The sequence below is a fragment of the Miniopterus natalensis genome, chromosome 1 (assembly GCF_054644295.1).
Source record: "Miniopterus natalensis isolate mMinNat1 chromosome 1, mMinNat1.hap1, whole genome shotgun sequence".
Lineage (NCBI taxonomy): Eukaryota > Metazoa > Chordata > Mammalia > Chiroptera > Miniopteridae > Miniopterus > Miniopterus natalensis.
The window spans coordinates 122,764,276-122,782,531 of NC_142081.1; the positions used below are offsets into that span (position 1 = coordinate 122,764,276).

The 18,256-nt window shown below is 39.6% G+C and overlaps 1 protein-coding gene across 1 annotated transcript in view; it reads right to left on the bottom strand.

Moving 5' to 3' along the window:
• The window catches only part of C1H10orf67 (chromosome 1 C10orf67 homolog), a 95,857-nt gene that overhangs the window by 53,188 nt on the left and 24,413 nt on the right, over positions 1–18,256 (bottom strand). Inside the window, exons 6-8 of the mRNA XM_087822655.1 lie at positions 10,976–11,123; positions 9,776–9,834; positions 2,532–2,597 (exon numbers count right to left, since the gene is read on the bottom strand). Coding sequence (XP_087678781.1) covers positions 2,532–2,597; positions 9,776–9,834; positions 10,976–11,123 — 273 coding nt within the window. The remainder of the gene's footprint in view (positions 1–2,531; positions 2,598–9,775; positions 9,835–10,975; positions 11,124–18,256) is intronic.

Below are 18,256 nucleotides of genomic sequence, written 5' to 3' on the forward strand. Positions count from 1 at the left end.
TTTTGGGTATTTATCCAAAGGAATAAAAAAACCCCCAGTAACTCGAAAAGATATATGCACCCCCATGTTCACTGAGGCATTAGTTACAATTGTCAAGATATGGTAGCAATCTAAGTGTCCATAGGTAGACAAATGGATAGAGACGATATGGTACATATATACAATAGAATATAACTGAGCCACGAAAAACAATGAAATCTTGCCATTTGTGATAACGTGGATGAAACTTAAGGGCATTATGCTAAGTGAAATAAGTCAGACTGAGAAACACAAATCTCATATCATGTTACTTATAGTAAAATCTTAAAACAATAACAAAAAAGCTCTCATAGATACAAGGAACAGATTGGTGGTTGCCAGAGGCAAGGAATGGATGGGGGAATTGGTGAAGGTGGTCAGTAGGTACACGATTCCAGTAAAACAAATAAGTCCTGACGATGTAATGTACAGCGTGGCGACTATAGTTAACGATGCTGTATTGTATATTTGAACGTTGCTAAGAGAATAAATCTTAAAAGTTCTTATCACAAAAAGAAGTTTGTAACTATGCATGACAATTGATGGTAACTTATCATGATAATATTTTGCAATATATACATATATTGAATCATTTTGTTGTACACCTGAAACTAATACAATGTTATATGTCAATTATATCTAAAAAAAAATGCCACTAAGTGTAGGAGTCACAGGAAAATATAAAAATATTTCACATGCTTCCCTTCAAGCCAATCTAAGGATACAGCCGCTGCTCCATATTTTATTGCTTAGCTATAGTTATTGATCATACCTTTTTACTACCAGCTCTATGACTTTATAAACTATGTTTTTAATAGGCCAGAAAATAAACTCTATAGGCAAGCAAGGAACAAAAACCCTTCAATGAGAAAGTTCTTTAATTTTTATAAAATGACTCTGGTCCCTTTACCTTCTCCCACTCCTCCATCTAGGTTCAATCGCAAATCTTCATTTCTGGAAAAAAAACACTCTGGCAAAAAAACACAGGAAGCCCAAGTAACCACAAAGCCAGCCGCCCTGCAGTGAGTAACAGAATGCCTTGGTGGGGGGTAAGGGGCACCAAATAGTGACCTTGCTGGGCCCGAAGGTATGCCATGGAAACCTTGGTCATAAGAACCGTAAGCTTACTCCCTCCACTGAAAACATGGACCCCCAAACTAGGTCTGAGGTACTGAGGCTCTCGTGCTGTTGTGGGGTTTGTGATGAAAGATCTTGCTGCTCGGCAACAAGCGGGTGCGCAACAAACTTCTAAACAACAAAATAAAAGGTGATTGGTTCCCCTGTGGGCAATAGAATGGCACCGGTTAACCGCTTACAATTCAAATAAAGAGAAAGTGATTCAAAAGCTATGGGGTCTGCTCCTAGCATAGGCACAAACTCCCTGATTAAGGAGTTTAATTTCTTGTCTGACACTGCTAACAAACTTACAACGTAATAGTTGCTTCCCACTCTATAACAGCACTTTGCAAAACATGCTGTTTTGGAAACATTTCGTTGTTTTCAGAAGCAACTCCAGGACTTTGGAAAGAAGGGGATGGTGTGGGGCAGAAGAGATTCACCAAGTGTACAAAAATAATGAAGCCAAATTTTATCTGCCAGGTATTTAAAAGTAAAGGGTTCAAAATAACATATTTGTCACCACATGGTTTCTGTGACTAGCTAACCATCATTTTTTTCCTTGCCTGCATTCACAAGTTGGTTTCATAGAAGGCTTCATTGTAGTCCGGGAGCATTGTTTTGCATTAATTTCTATGACAAGGAACCCAAAACACATGGTGCCGAGAGTAACAAAACCGAGTTAGGGAAACAGTCATGACTTGGCACAAAGTGTGACAAGCTGTAAAAAGGGGAATGTTTCAATATCTGAAGTGGTGTTGATTTCCTATGAACAACCTTTTCTCTTCTAAACAGTATCATATTCTTTTCAAGCACATTTAGGACGCAAGTCAAGCTGTGTTTTATTTTTGATTATAATAAACACAGTCAGTTTACTGTAACAAAGACATACTAGTGGTGATCAGTTGAAAGCCAAAGTACAACCCCATAAGCTGGGCGGGGGGTAAGGTGGGGGGGCCCGGGGGCGGGTAGTCAACTGATAAAATAAAAGACCAGCCGTCTGGAAAGTTCTCTTAAAAGAACATAAAAAGGCAGTGTTTTCTTATGAAACTAACACAGAATGCCAAAATATCTAACTGGGCCCTTTTTTTGTTGTCACTTATGGCAATTTGTAACTAAAAATAACAAATCCTCCGAAATATGGGCTCTGTATAATAAAATTCAAAAATTTCGTACACTGCTTTAAATTTACTATTTCTTATGTAAGACTCTCCTACATAGTATTTATTATAGTACTACTCAAATGATCATTTTTAAATGTTTATAATTATGCATGCACTTAGATTGATAAAGGAAAAGCGAATAGTTCACAATAAACAGTTACAAATAGTTTATAAAATTCTCATGATTAAATTCCTGAATTCAAGCTTCTTAGGAAATAATGTAAATCACCTTACCATTTCTTGAACTAATACTTTTTCAGCTTCAAGCTCATACTTTAATTTTTCTCTACCATCAGTTAACTGAAAAAGAAGAACATTACATTTTGATTAAAACAAACAGAATACCTGAATTTACTCAAAAGAATTTAGTGAAATGTATTTTGATTCTCAATATGAGAAAAATGGATCCCAATATGATTAAAGAAAAAATTAAATCGTATACTAAGTGAAATAAGCCCACCAGAGAAAGACAAATACCATATGATTTCACTTATATGTGGAATCTAATGAACAAAATAAACTAACAAACAAAATAGAAACGACTCAAAGCTGTCAGAGGGGGAGAGGGTAGGAGGGGCTGGGTGAAAAAGGTAAAGGGGTTAAGAAAAACAAAACAACCTCACAGACAACAGCAGGGTCATTACTAGAGGGAAGGAGAGGGTGGGGGAAAGCAGGAGAGGGTAAAGGGGATAAATGGTGATGGAAGGAGACTTGACTTGGGGCGGTGAATGCACAATACAATATACAGATGATGTATTATGGAATTGTACACCTTAAACCTATATAATTTTATTAACCAATGTAACCCCAATAAATTCAATAAAATATTAAATGTCTATTGATTACCATGTAATAATAACATATTACCATATAATTATCATATTTTTATCATATAAGCAAGTAAAATATACACAGAACATATCAATTTATTTACAACCTTTTTACCCCCCAAAATGTGATATCAATACATAATAAAGCAAGTCCTAGTTGGACAAAAAGAACTATTTACTCTTTATATAACCTACTTCTTATTTTGTTTTTTATGCTATATTTACATGCATTTCACACCATATGTCATACCAGTTAAAAACAGCTATGAAAGCATATGCCACAAGACCACCGTTCTCATGACTCACCTCAGAATTTTAAATTTGCATGTAGTATATACACTGATAGAATGCAACCCTTGGTTTTGACATCCATTCAATTCCATTAATTCATATACTTATTAATTTAATAAACATGTAGGAAACACCTTTTAGATGCCAGGCATTTTGTTCAGCTATGGAAGTATAAAAACCAGCTAGAGCAGATCCCTTCCCCCGCAGCATCTAGGGTAAGGTAGGAGAGCAATGTGAAACGACTATAAAACGTAAGAACAAATGTTAAATCAAATCTTCGGGTCATGGAAAAGCATAAACATCCACATAACATAGCCACCGTAATTATAATAAGATATGCTATTGCAGGTGTTAACTCCACCGGAGTAGGGGCATTGACAAGGGTCTTGAAAAATACTTAGGAATTCAAGAAGCTGGAGCAGGAGGAAGGTGGAGAAAACAGCCAACAGAACAGCAGAGCAAACGCAGGGGAGGGAGGAGTGAGGGAGGAACTGGGAAACCTTTGGTGTTAGGAGACCCAGGCGCTCACCCACAGGAACGGCAGGAGGTGAAGGCAAAAGGAGATGCGGGTGATATTATGAGAGGTCTTGCCTGCCGCAGTTAGGAGGGCAAGGCAGAGATGGAATGGACGGTAGTTGGTTCAAAGCTCTGCTCCATACTAGCTGTGTGGGTAACTTAATTCTACGCTTTTAAGTTTTACAGTTTTCTCACCTGTAAAATCAGGATAATAAAGAGTTATTGTGGAAAGAATTTGAGATAGCAAATAGGAAAGTGCTTAGTAGTTTGTGGCACTTAAAAATCACTCAGTACATTATGGGTAGCCTGATTTTATGCTGAAGACAATGGGACACCGTTGAAGGTTTTAATACATTAGATTAGGGTATTAGGTAACTATGGCAGCAATGTGAAAGCTAGATATGAAAAGAAAGGAGAATGGAGGCAAGAAAATGAAGAATCTGTGGAAATGATCAGGGCCTCAACTCAATCTGCACAATGTTGTTGCAGAGAAAGGGGATTTGAGATAAATGTTGAAAGTCTACAGACCTAGTTACCAACTAGATATGAGATATGAAGGAGAGAGTAGAGAATGACCCTAGATTTGTCATCTGATCCTCTGGATAGATGGCAATGCCATTAATTTAAATGAGGAGTACAGCAGAGTCCAGGTTTGAGGGGTAATGAGTTCACGTTTTGATATTTTTTTAGCAAATATTTTTGAGGGCTGAATAGAATATAAAGAAACAAGACATAGTTCCTGACCTGAAGGGAGCAAACAGTCCCAAGAACGTAGGCGCACAGAGGGGTCCTTAACTACCATAGGGGATGGAAGGGGACTGTCCAAGAAGTCTTCCTTGTGCATGTAACACTGAAATTGAGGATGTGGCCCTGGCCAGGTAGCTCAGCTGGTTAGAGTGTCATCTTGATACGCCAAGGTTGAGGGTTCAATCCTGGTCAGGGCACATACAAGAATCAACCAATGAATGCATCAATAAGTGGAACAACAAACTGAAGTCTCTCTTTCTCTCTCTCTCCCCCACCCCCCTAAAATAAATAAGTTACTTTTGAAAAAAAGAAATTGAGGATGAGAATAGAGTTGAAATGAAGGAGGTGGTGTTTAGGGAAAACCTAAAGCAGGAGAGAAAGGTCTAGAAGTCACTGGTAAACAGGTGTGCCAGTTATGGGAGAGTCTGAGGTCAGCCAGAGGAAAAACAATAACACCAAGGCCCCAAGAGTAGTATTTCAGTGGAAGATGGAGGAGAAGCTCTGACAGGCATCCCTTAGGAAGGGATGGAGAAGTGTGCGGAAGATCAGAGGTAAGCATTGCTGCAGAAGGCACTTGTGATGTGAGGCATAGTTCTGTCACGTATAGCAGAAAATTCAAGAAGGAAAGAGACTGGAAAGGATTAAGGGCAATACGAATCTCATTGTGACCTGATCAACAGGAAAACGAGCAGCGGGGGAGTGAAGAAGGGGCTGGTGTTCTTTTAAATGACATTTGAAGAACAGTGAATGGCCATGGCTTTGAAAGGCACAAGAGAGAAAACAGCTGATGAAGAAAGGTCCTGGAGGAGAACAGGGAAGAGATGGAGTCCGGCAAACAGGTGGAAGGAGATGTCAGGGCAAAGAAGATTGTCCTCTCTCCTGATAACAAGGAGTAAAGGTAGGCTAAGTGACAGAATAAGAGAGTGCCAAAGAGAAAAACACCCCAAGTGTCCATCATGTTCTCTGTGAACTAGGGAGTAGTGCAGAGGAATGGAGTACAAGAAGTGAGAAAAGCTGTGAAGACTGGAAGAACTGGACTAGGTAGCAAGAAAGGGTACTAATTAGATTCATGTGAAATCATAGGCAGAGGGAGGGCACAACTACACTGGGTTAAAACTTCATATATTTGCAATATCACCAAAAGGCAAGGATTGGGTTGTCTCCGGTAGCACAGGGATGTCCCCAGGCGGGGCTGGAGAACACTGGGGACTGGCTAGAGGAGGGCCTCAGAAGGAAGCCGAGGCATGTAGTTGAAGGTGTGGGAGGTTGACAGCAGATTTAGAGAAAATAAAGGAATGAGAGGGGCCGATGGAAAGGAAACTCTTTTTGTGCTGAGTCATCATACCTTAGTCTGAAAAGAAGTGTCACCAAGTTTCCAACGGGTGTCAATTACCAGCAAACACCAAGGCCATTAGCCCCCATCCTGCCTGCCTCCTTGGATCTCGCCTCATCCATGATCTCCTCTGTTGTCTCCTTCCCATCGACAGCACTAAAAATGCTCCTTCAACCCCATGTCGCCCTCCAGCTACTCCCTACCTCTCACTAGCCATCCACAGCCAGGCTCTGAGAGGGTATCCGTGCTCACTGCCCCCACTTCTGCATTTGCCCCACTTGACCTCCTCCACCGTTCCAGGGAAATGATTCTCATTAATATGATGAGGGCCATTTTGTTACCAAAGCTACATTGTCCAACCTTCCCCCTTTTAGCCTTCAGCACCCCTGGCCTCTCAGCAGCATTTGACACACTGTGAGTGTTTCCTTCCTTTTTGAGGCTTTCTCGATGGCTTCTGAAATGCCCTCTCCTGCTTCTCCCCCTGCTCTACCACCCGTTTTCACTTTCATCTCAAAGCTATCCAGCTTAACTTCTCCCTCTCCTGTATCTCTCCGCCTCCAGTCTCATCAATGACTGTAACCATTGCTGCCTAATCATCCTTTGAGTGCACCCCTTCCCATCATCCCCAGTGTCACTGTCCCCATTCTGTCTCAGGACTTGATAGTTTCCATGGTTTATCCTAGTAACCTCTTAACTCGCCTCTCCGGCTCCCGATTTTCCTCCTTCCCATTTGTTTTCCTTGGGAAACACAGGTCAGTTACTACCTCAATGTTCAGAGCTCCCCAGTGCACTCAGGCCCCTCACACCCCTCGGAATAAACAGCAGTCCTCTGCCACTTGCCCTGCTTCTCAGCACCCCTTATTCTCAGGTCCCCTTCAGTGCTGCACATGGCACGCGCTTACTTCTCTTTGGCATGGTTCTTACCCTCCCCGCGCCCTCGGCCTGTCCTGGAACTCTGACCTCGCTTCAGGAGTTAGCTCAGTGCCCTTCCCCCAGCCTTCCCGACCCTCGCACCCTCGCACCCAGGTCGGGCTTGCCCACTGTGCCCTCGACGCCGCCTGCCTCCCGGAGCTCATCACACACTGGCCTGTAATCTGCCTGCTGGCCTGTCTTCCTCCCAGGAAGAAATTCTTATTGTGGCCACAGCTGGAGTACAGGTTCAGCTGTTGTTAGATGATTGGAACGAAAACAAAAAAATCTACTGAATCCCGTAATTGATAGTTCTTAGCCCAGACAGATGGCAGGAGGTCAGTCTACCCAAGTTCAGTGCCGTTTTCAACTTGCTTTTCATTGCATCCAAGGCTGAAAAGGGGGAACATGTGGCTTATCCAGCGGCTTCTGAGCTGCCCTTTCCATTTTTCCATTTCCTGCTTACCTCTTCCCCATACCCCAGATTTCCCCTCTTCCTACCCCAATGCAAATTCTTACCACACCGTCTCTCCAGATTCCTGCCTCATACTCGAGCCACACCAAGTCACAAACGGGTCCACATCATATCTCATGCACTATGTACTCACACTGTACCCAGCTCTTCTTCCCTCTTACCTGCTTGGAAAAATCAGCTCAGGTAAAAGAGTGTGAGGCTGGTGTGGAACTGTTTGTGTACCCTTCCAAGGACCTTCCAGGCAAAGCCAGGCATCTCTTCTCTATGCGCAGGCTTCTATTACAGTGCTTGTTACATTGCCCTATGGTTTTATCTCTCCCTCTAGACTAGATTTCCTCCACAGCAGTGCCGTGTGTGTGTGTGTGTGTGTGTGTGTGTGTGTGTGTGTGTGTGTGTGTGTGTGTGTAAAATATGTATATGGTAGCTAGGCAGTAGGGCATGGCACTGAAAGGCAATTGATAAACACTGAGAAATGAATTGATTTAGTGAAGGATATTGGAAATAAACCAGTAAATATCAGCTCTCACTTGCTGAACAACCCCTGACGTGCTTTCTAGTTGACGAAGCACTTTTTCATACATCTCTCAGTTTATCTACACTGTAAGTTCATAAAACTTACAGATGAAAAAGTAGATTCACATACCCAAGTTATTCAAAATATACATAAAGACTTTCAATAACTGGAATAAGTATCAGTTTTCAAACTGAAATTTTAAAAACTTAAAATCAAATAGAATTAAAAGTTCAGATCCTCGGTTACACTGGACACAATTCAAGTGTTCAGTAGCCACATATGGCTGGTGGCTGCCACTGGGCAGTGCAGACTTAGAAAGCTGAGGCAGGAATTAATTAAAACATGCAAGCTCACCCAGGTATGACCAGCCACTCCCAGGGTACGCTTCTTTCTAAGGGGTAGCTTAACAGTAAGATTGACCGATTGATTGATTTTTAATTTATTTTTTTTGGAATTTGTATAAGCATTTATTTGAACCAAACTGAGGACAACATCAGGAAGCAAGATCTCAAATGCTCCCAACGGTGGGATTTTTTGCTATAATTTCTTATACTCCACACAGAGAAAGTAAGTTTACATAACTCACCTCCACCAGTGACAGGTAGACTGAACAGCTTTAGAAACATTTAAATGGACTTGATGGTTCCCTTGCAGGTTCTTAAGTGAAACTAACAAGCTGAGATTTTATTTTTAACCTTAGAGTTTGATGCCAGGAAGATTAGACTTGTCTGCTTTCAGACTCTGCTATCTCTGTAGGAACAGGATTTGTACCATCAGCACTGCAAACAGGGTGAAGGGCAAGACCAGGAAACCACTTTGTGGAAACCTGATGGATTCAGTTATCATAGACAACATCTCCCAAATCTGACCGAGCAGGGTAACCATGTCTTTAAAATATAGTTCTTTGAAGTAATTTTACTTAAAACATAAGAATACCCTAAATTGCAGAATCAGGTTGAAATCTGAACCTAAACTTAGGCCCCTGTGGTAATTGAGCTCTGAAAATGGGACTAGTGCAATTAAAGAACTGAATTTTAAATTTTATCTACTTTTAATTAATTTTTATTTGGAAACTGATACTAGATTCAGTTTGTAGAAAGCAGGTATGTTTATTTAGAATAATTCAGGGAGGTAAATCCACTTTTTCACCTGTAAATTGTGCAAATTTTACGGATTCGAAGTACATTCTCATTCTGTGAATGGCCCCAAGAGTATTTTTAAGTGTGCCATGCACTGTGCTCAGCACTGGGACTGTGCCAGAGACTGAGACTGTGCAGTCTCCGCCCTCGTGGGGTTTACAGTATGGCAGGGAAGACTGACCCTCTCACAAAAGTGTTTCGAGAGCCGCAATAGAGGTAATACATTGGGCTAAGAAAGCACAAAGCAGGAGCACCTGACCTGGGTTCTGCTGCATTGAATGCACTAGGAAATCTTGATCTTCATGACACCAAAAGAATTTCCAGTTCTAAATGCAAATTTCCTGGATAACATAAACTCAATTCATTCATATAAAGAAAAATGAGCATAAACCAACATTTGACCTGAGAATATAACTGCTCACTCTTAACAATATAATTTTTCCACAAACACATCTCTGCCCTCCCTGTATCATGTTAACTTTTCAATTCCTTACAGTCAACAAGGTAGACACTCCGTTATCCCAAATAAAAGAAGTATCTATACATTAATCCAATATCAAGACGGAATCCTTATTCATAACTAAAGACCCTACCCAAATAACGAGAGAGATTAAATATAAAAACCGACTTATATCACAAGACAAGCAGGACACAGCGTTATTTCACCAACTGGGCTATTTTAATTTAAAAGAGTCATTCATCAATGTAAAAAAAGTTACAGTACCTTTTGAATGGTTTTATGATCCTTTTCTGCCATCTCTTTCAGATTTATAATTTCATCTTCTGTAAACAAAAGGAGACAGAGAGCAACCATGAAATTACAAGCTTATGCCCTGTATTCAAAACGCCTGCTTCTAAGCAGGCTGTACACCACTGGCAGGCACGGTGGACGCAAGTCCTAGCAGGACTGTGACCTTCACAACTGCCCTTGACATTCACAGCCTTCTTCCTGCTGTTCAGACGGCTGGTCAGATAGAGATTAAGAACTAAGTTCAAGATACAAGTGTGGCTGAGGGCTGACAGCCTTTCATCAATACCCGCAATGGACACTTTCGCTGTTAGTCACAGCCTATACAAAGTGCTTCAGCAGGTGGCACTTTTTGACTCAGTCAGAACAACCAAAACCTAAGAAAGCACTATTATACCATATCAGAAGAGAAGCTAAACTACCCTGGCACAGTATAATTGTATATTCAGGGGTATTGTAATAGAAATGATTTTATCAATATTTCGTGAATTTTTATTACTGACTCATTGGCCTTTCATAGTGCAGATGAAGGGCGACATTACATAATTAACATAAATACAAAGATAACAGTAAGTGGAAAAAATACTTCAAGCAATCTAACTTTGGAGATTAAAATGCAACTTTTACCAGTGTTCGTGGTATGTAAAAAAGGGGGTTACAAGTTTACAAACAAAAATTAGTACTTAAAATCTGTACCAAAATATTGAAGATAATTAAGTAGTAAGTTGAAGTATATTTTCCTGAAAGGCTGACCCTGTTTCTCCACAAAGCATATCTCAATATGTATTTATAAGTATTTAAATGTTATAAATTTTACATAACTAATTAAGCATATGAAACAGAAATTAACAAAAGTTTATATCTGTTTATAATATTTCTAAGTGAAATAGAGCATAGCTTAGCACATTTTTTCAAATGTCAATGCTTGGCTTGAAAAAAAATTAAAAGCCCTAAATTAAAATGACATGACTCAGGAATATAATTATAATATTTACATATATCCTCTGTCCCAAGCAAGGAATGCCATTTTAAATGAAAATCAAAGATGGCTATCAAAATGATATTTTAAATGTAAATAACCAGACAAATCTATGTTTGGAAAGGACAAACATAGCTATGAATTTTATGAAGTGCCCAATGTATAGATTTTCTTTAAAAATGACTTTAAACAGTTACCTAGTAATGAATTTTCCTTGAGATTGAGTTGGATTTCTTCTTCGAGTTCTGCAATGACTTGAAGCAGTCTCTCATTTTCCACTTTGTACTCCAAACATTCCTTTTCTGGAGTTAATTTTGCAGGGCCGATGTCTATGCCCAAAGAGTCCTGAAAGATGGGGAATTCCATATTTCTAAGCAAGGAACCAAAGATTTAAATATGCAACACAAGACAGGACGGATACAGAAGAGCTATCATATAATTTTCTGAATTCTATTACACACTTATAATATGAATAGCAAAAAGGGGAGTAAATAGAGCTTGCTGGAAGAAAGGCGGCAGCACATTCTGTACAAAGCCCGCAGCACATGGGGACATTTTATTGACAGGAATAATGCATATCATACTGTTTGTGTGCCCTCATCATTCAGGTCAATTCATTATGGAAGCTATGTCCGGGGAGGCAGCTGGGCCCCCTCCACCCACATGTCCCCCTGTGTGTGTCTGAAGTGCTGTCCGCCTGTAACTAGGCAGGCCGGGGAGCCCGCGGCCCGGCAGCGGCAGGGGGTGGCCAAGCGCACCGTTAAGGAGGGGGCCTTGTTGCCTTTGTGGCATTTCCCAGTGTCAGTGCTGCCAGTGTCATGAGGAGCACATCACATGTCAAAGTGGTGACGTTTTCAGGCTGGGAGCCGCATGGAGCCCATCAGGCACACGGATATCCACACAGTTGGTTTTCTGCTTGGTGGAGGAGCCACCCAGAGGCAATTCATATTCTGAACATTAACATGGCTTTGCATGCCTGTCACACTGGGGCTGGGCGGCCGTTGAATGCTATTGAAGACTTCGGTTTAAATCTCTGTGCAAACAGTGATTACCTTGTAAGGAGGTTTCAGGATAACGTACAACAAAAGACTTTAAAGTTATAGTTTTAGTAAGGCCAACTCATTTACATTTTTATTATGTGAGTCCTTTGTTTAAATCTTGCCATGTCCATTATGGGAGAGGCTTTATTTTTACGCAGCAGAAGCTTATAGGGACAGCTACTCTGCTTTTCTTCTTCTGGTCTGTCTCACAGCTATTGAAACATCTGAATGTACTCGCTTATGGCTGGCTACATTTTAGTGCCACACGTTATTTAAAAAATTAAGATGTAATGGGTTGGGGAAGCTGGTGCAGAATTTTATGCTTCATGATGTGAAATATTAAACTGATTATGCCACCTCAAAATATTAAAGAGTATGCTTAAAAGTCATTATATTAGGCTAAAAGAGATAGAAGGTTCTATATGCCTTGCTTCAATGTTGATAGACATTAAGAATACTTTTGAACTTTAAAGTAATCTCTAGATGAATTATAACATATTCTTTTTATAGAAGTGTCCATGCTTGCAAATGGACAAGATTTGCAAATACACAAGAATAAAGTTCCCCTCAAAAACAAAACCATTCCACCCAATATGCTGCTTTCCTTTTGGAATTGTACTTTTGTTTAACTTTAGAGATATCTGGAAGTAAATTATTAAAATGTTTTCCTCTGTGACCATGATGGTTTAAAAGAAAAATAAGTGGCTACAATGTTTTGTATTACATTAATAATTCCTTAAAAATCAAGTGACTTAATAACGTAGTTATATCAGAGTTAATATTTAAAATAATGTTAAGTTTTGCATTAATCCCAATTACAAATCTTCACAAGTTTGATTCACCATTTCATTTAAATTACTTGAGCTCGATTTATTCTTCATTAACATACCTAGTAATTAATAAACAACACTGTTTTCTTACTAGAGAAGGAATCCAGTTATTAATTTCTTGTCCCACGTGGTTAAATTTGAAATTCTTGCAGAATGTATTTCTAGACTAAAAAGGCTTTTAAATAACAAACAAACAATATTTGCCCTAATAGGCAAATGCAGTTCCTAACAGTGGCAGAATATGAACATCCACAGTGGATGACATGAGCACCTTACCATAAACTAAGCAAGAACTGTCTGAATTCATCAGGTGAAGTGTAAAATTTGTAACTGGTAGCAGCTAACGCCTAAATTTGTTTTCTAAAAATCTTGTACAAAAGTAGGAAACAAGGAAAATCCATTTAACTCAAAGATTTTTCTCCACATAGCCATCCACAGCTCCTGTTCTTGCGAAGTTAACCTTTAGCTCTGTCCCCACCATCTGTCAGCTGTAGGAACTGCAAGTAATTAACTATTCAGACCCACAGCAATGAGGACACTCATTAGCAAAATGAACAAAGGGACAGTTCTGGGCTGCTACCGTCATCTGTTACACTCTGAGTGGCAGGTTTTGTGATGGTGTTCCTTCTGCCATCTGCCCACATCACTAGCTTTGGCTTACTTAAATCATGAGACTTCTTTAAAATATATGGCGTTAATAAACCAAGGTTAGGAAGATCATTAAAAGGTGGTTAACCAGATGTAGCTAATTTAAAGCCACGTTATAGTTGATGAGAAATTGTGTGTGATTCGTGACCATCCTGTAATTTTAAAGGAACTTGCCCAACTTAAAGTTTCTCTATCATGTGAAAACTAGGACTTCAGGTGGTGGCTTATGCACTACTTCACTTGTAAACAGTTGCAAGATGTGCAGATTCACAGGTTCCTGAATTCCAAACGGTTCTTGAAAGAATTGTTTCTGAAAACTGGTATACTCTAGAGCTTTACTACTCATGGTCCAAGGACCAGGAGCCAAAGCATCACCTGGGAGCTTATTGGAAATGCAGAATCTCAGGTCCCAGCCCAGCTCAACTATCAGAAGCTGTGTCTTAACCATCCCTGCAGGCAGTCCAGATGCACAAAAAAGCCTGAGAAGTACTGTTTAGAGCACTGCATGTGCCTTCACAGCAGTCTCCCTTCTGCCAGTTTGGTGTCTCAATGCTACAGGCTCTGTGTATACTACTTGGACATCTCAATTTGATGCTGGGGGTGGAGCAGGGTTCTGGTGCATGCCTGGGCTGCACGACAGTCACAGAGCAAAGCAGGTGCTTTCCCAATGAGTGACAACCAGGAAAGTGTCACGCTGGGGCAGTGAAGGCCTGCACTTGAATGACAGCTCTGTTTCAGAACTGTCAGCAACAAGCAGTGATGTTCACCTATGGGTGGGGGGTGCGTGGGTGCGTGAGTGATGGCTGCACAGCCCATACATGTTGGTGTAAGAAAGAAAAGGGAAAGGTGTTTTCAAAAGAACAACTCCCATGCACATGTCTGCTTTAGTGCTCAAGCGGATTTATCAACATACAGCACAGCAACCTGACAGCTACAGGGGCATGCAGTTAAGTCACAGTGGTTTCCTACAGAACTAAACCTGAAAAGGAGCTCAGTCCTTGAATGAAGTTGCTCTCAGGAAAATCCAGCATTAAGGATGTGTGACCCGGAGAGACAAGAGGCTCCTGTAGCTTGAAAAGTTTCCTTTCTGATTTCTATTTTGTTATAAATATAATTTAAACTAATTGTTTCTTAAGCTGTCACTTTTCTATCACATTCTTGTAAGATTTCTCTCAAAACAGCCTTGGAGAGATGTTAGGACTACTTATGAACTGTGAAGCTATGTATGTGATTTGACTATAGTAAGAACTAACTAGAGTGTTTCCCTGCTGTTCGTTCAATTTGTTTGGTTCAAGTTGTTTTCAAGTTATTTCCATTGCTACTTTGGAACTTTCTAATTGTTTCTCTAAATTCTGTTTTCCAAATCTAATTTCAGATATTTGTCATCTCATGTTTTTTTTTATACCACTAGAGGGGGTAGGTGTATAAGATGAAGTTTTAAATAAAAAGATGGATCTATCATCTAGAACTTAAGAGGCATGGGGTTTTAGGAAAGCTTGTTTTTAGAGGATTTAAAAAGCCAAGTACTTTTCCAGAGACTGGTTTTCTATAATTCATGATCTCCTTTCATGGCATGTATTCCGTGTTCTTGAAGCGCACGTTAGTCCGGATGCTGTGCCTGCCCTCAAGGCAGGAGACCAGGGCCATGTGTTTTGTTGGGGTCCTAAGCAGCTGGGAGAAGTCTATAGACCCAGTTAACCAGCTTCATCTCACCTTCCTCAAATCTTGGGGTGTTTACCGAGAAACTGATGTGGTCTCCTTGGGGACAAATTACAGAGGAAGAGCCAGGGTCTCTGGGATGCCACCCTGAGCCAAAGAACACCCTGCCTACACAAGAGCAGGGTGGAAACTCCCAACTCCTGTCTTCCTCCCAAAGCCACCTCCAGTTCTTACCCAGGACAACCAGTTAACCAGCGGAGAGCACTCAGATGCAAATACTCCAAGCAAAACCTCCTGTTTTAGTGCAATGAGCTCAATATCGAGTTGGGATGTTTTCAACAGTCCAGAGGCCTGTTCAGTGCATTTCATGGAATGTAAACCAAAAGGTCATAGAAGCTTATGTGTTTCCTCATAATGATAACTGGAATTTATGTGCTTATGTTTTTTTCAAAGAACTCAAAGCAATTCACATCCAGTACAACAGGTATCCTCATAACTCCCTTAGCCAGGCACGTATCACTTTCCAGTTCACAAATGGAAAATAAATGGATCAAAACGGCCTTGCCAATTGATGCTGCCAAGGCACAATTAAAAGCCAAAACTAAAACTGTTTTTGTTTTGTTTTTTAGCCTTTTATATTAAATAATTTTTTTCCCAAGATAAGAGTAATATAGACCCAGGAAAAGGTTCAAAAAAGTAAATGCAAAAACTGGATGTGCCTTCTCCTTCAAGGCAATCAGAACATGTAAAAAGACTTAATATTCCATTTTATTAGGTCTATGTTAATAACAATACTATGTTGCTTAGAAGATGCTCAACTTTTTGTTTTTAGAACATAAATAATTCTAGTAGATTAAACAAAGCAAACACTCCTTCAGCAGTTAGAAAACAAAGTTCTTTAGAAGGGTGCACATTCAGTCCCTTGTTTCTTCTAACTTTATTTTTAAGTGTGGGATTTAGATAAACCATAGATAGCACTTAAAGGGACCAACAACCCACAAGTGGTTCTTCCTAGTGTTAACAATTTGACTTATAACTTGTCATATTTGTATGCATGTGGCAATATTTACATATATATACATGTATAATATTTATTAATTATAATAATATACATTGTAATATAAACATTATAATAATATAATCATATATGTGTTCATATATGTATGTATATATAAAACAACCTTTAATTCTTACTGTAGAGCATAGAGCTCCACTTCCTTCTGTGGGCTGTGGGTTCAGCTGGACCTCAGGTTCATGTGCGGTCCTTACCATTTACTAGCTGTGTGCCTAGAGGGAAGTTACTTAACCCCCCCCCCCCCCCCCCCCCGTCTCTGCTTCCTCTTTTGTAAACTGATCTGTGAGATAAAAAGAGGGACCACTTTACACCATTGCATGTTCTTGCCTCCTTTGTCAAATATTAATTGACCATTAAGGTGTGGGTTTATTTCTGTGCTCTCTATTCTGTTCCATTGATCTACATGCCTGTTCTTGTGTCAATACCATGCTTTTTTGATTTCTATGGCCTTGTAGTATAGCTTGATTGTCAGGTAGTGTGATACCTCCAACTTTGTTTTTCTTTCTCAAGATTATTGAGGCTATTTGGGGTCTTTTGTGGTTCTATATAAATTTTTGGAATATTTGTTCTACATCTGTGAGATATGCCATTCGTCCTTTAACAGGAATTGCGTAGAATCTGTAGATTGCTTTGGATAGTATGGACATTTTAATGATGTTAACTTTTTGTATTCATGAACACGGTATATGCTACCACTTATTTGTATATTCCTCAATTTCTGTCTTCAGTATCTTATAATTTTCCAAGTACAGGTCTTTTACCACCTTGGTTAAATTTATTCCTAGGTACTTTATTTTTGTTGTTGTTGCAATAATAAATGGGATTGTTTCCTTAATGTCTCCTTATAATAGTTTATTATTGATGTGTAAAAATGCCACTGATTTCTGAATATTAATTTTGTATCTTACTACTTTGCAGAATTCATTTATTAGATCTAGTAATTTTTTATGGAGTCTCAGTTTCTTCAATAAATGGTGTTGGAAAAATTGGACAGATACATGCAAAAAAATAAAACCAGACCAACAACTTACACCATACACAAGAATAAACTCCAAATGCATTAAAGAATGAAATGTAAGTTGTGAAACCATGAAAATCCTAGAAGAAAGCATAGGCAGTAAAATCTCAGATATTTCTCATAGCAATATTTTTGCAGATATGTCTCCTCAGGCAAGGGAAATAAAAGAAAAAATAAACAAATGGGACTACATCATACTAAAAAGCTTCTGCACAGCAAAAGAAACAATCGACAAAATGAAAGGGGATCCCACTAAATGGGAAACCGTATTTGCCAATGATACATCTGATAAGGGGTTAATTTCCAAAATATATAAAGGACTTATGCGACTCAACACCCAGAAGACAAACAACCCAATTTAAAAAATGGGCAAAGGACCTGAATAGACACTTCTCCAAAGAGGACATACAGATGGCCAAGAGACATATGAAAAAATGCTCAGTGTCACTAATCATCAGAGAGATGCAAATTAAAACCACAATGAGATATCACCTCACGGCTGTCAGAATGGCTATCACCAATAAATCTTCGAACAAGTGCTGGCGAGGATGTGGGGAAAAGGAACCCTTGTGCACTGTTGGTGGGAATGCAGACTGGTGCAGCCACTGTGGAAAATAGTATGGAGTTTCCTCAAAAATTTAAAAATGAAATTGCCTTTTGACCCAGTGATTCCACTTCTGGAAATAGATCCAAAGTAATCCAAAATACTAATTGAAAAGAATATATGCCCCCACTATGTTCTTAGCAGCGTTGTTTACAATAGCTAAGATTTGGAAACAGCCCAACTTCCCATCAGTAGATGAGTGGATAACAAAGCTGTGGTACATTCACACCATGGAATACTACTCAACCATAAAAATAAAAAAAGGAGGGGAAATCTTACCTTTTGTGACAGAACGGATGGACCTGGAGAGTATTATGCTAAGTGAAATAAGCTAGTCAGAGAAAAACAAGTACTATATGATCTCACTTATAAGTGGAATGTCATGAACAAAATAAGCTAATAAACAGAATAGAAACAGACTCATAGATACAGAGAACAGTCTGACAGCTGTCAGAGGGGAGGGGGCTTGGGGGGTTGGATGACAGAAGGTGAAGAGATTAAGTGAAAACCCATATATATAACACATAGATACAAACAGTATGGTGATTGCCAGAGGGAAAGGGGAGAGGGTAGGTGGAGGTGGGCAAAGGGAGGAAAATGGTGA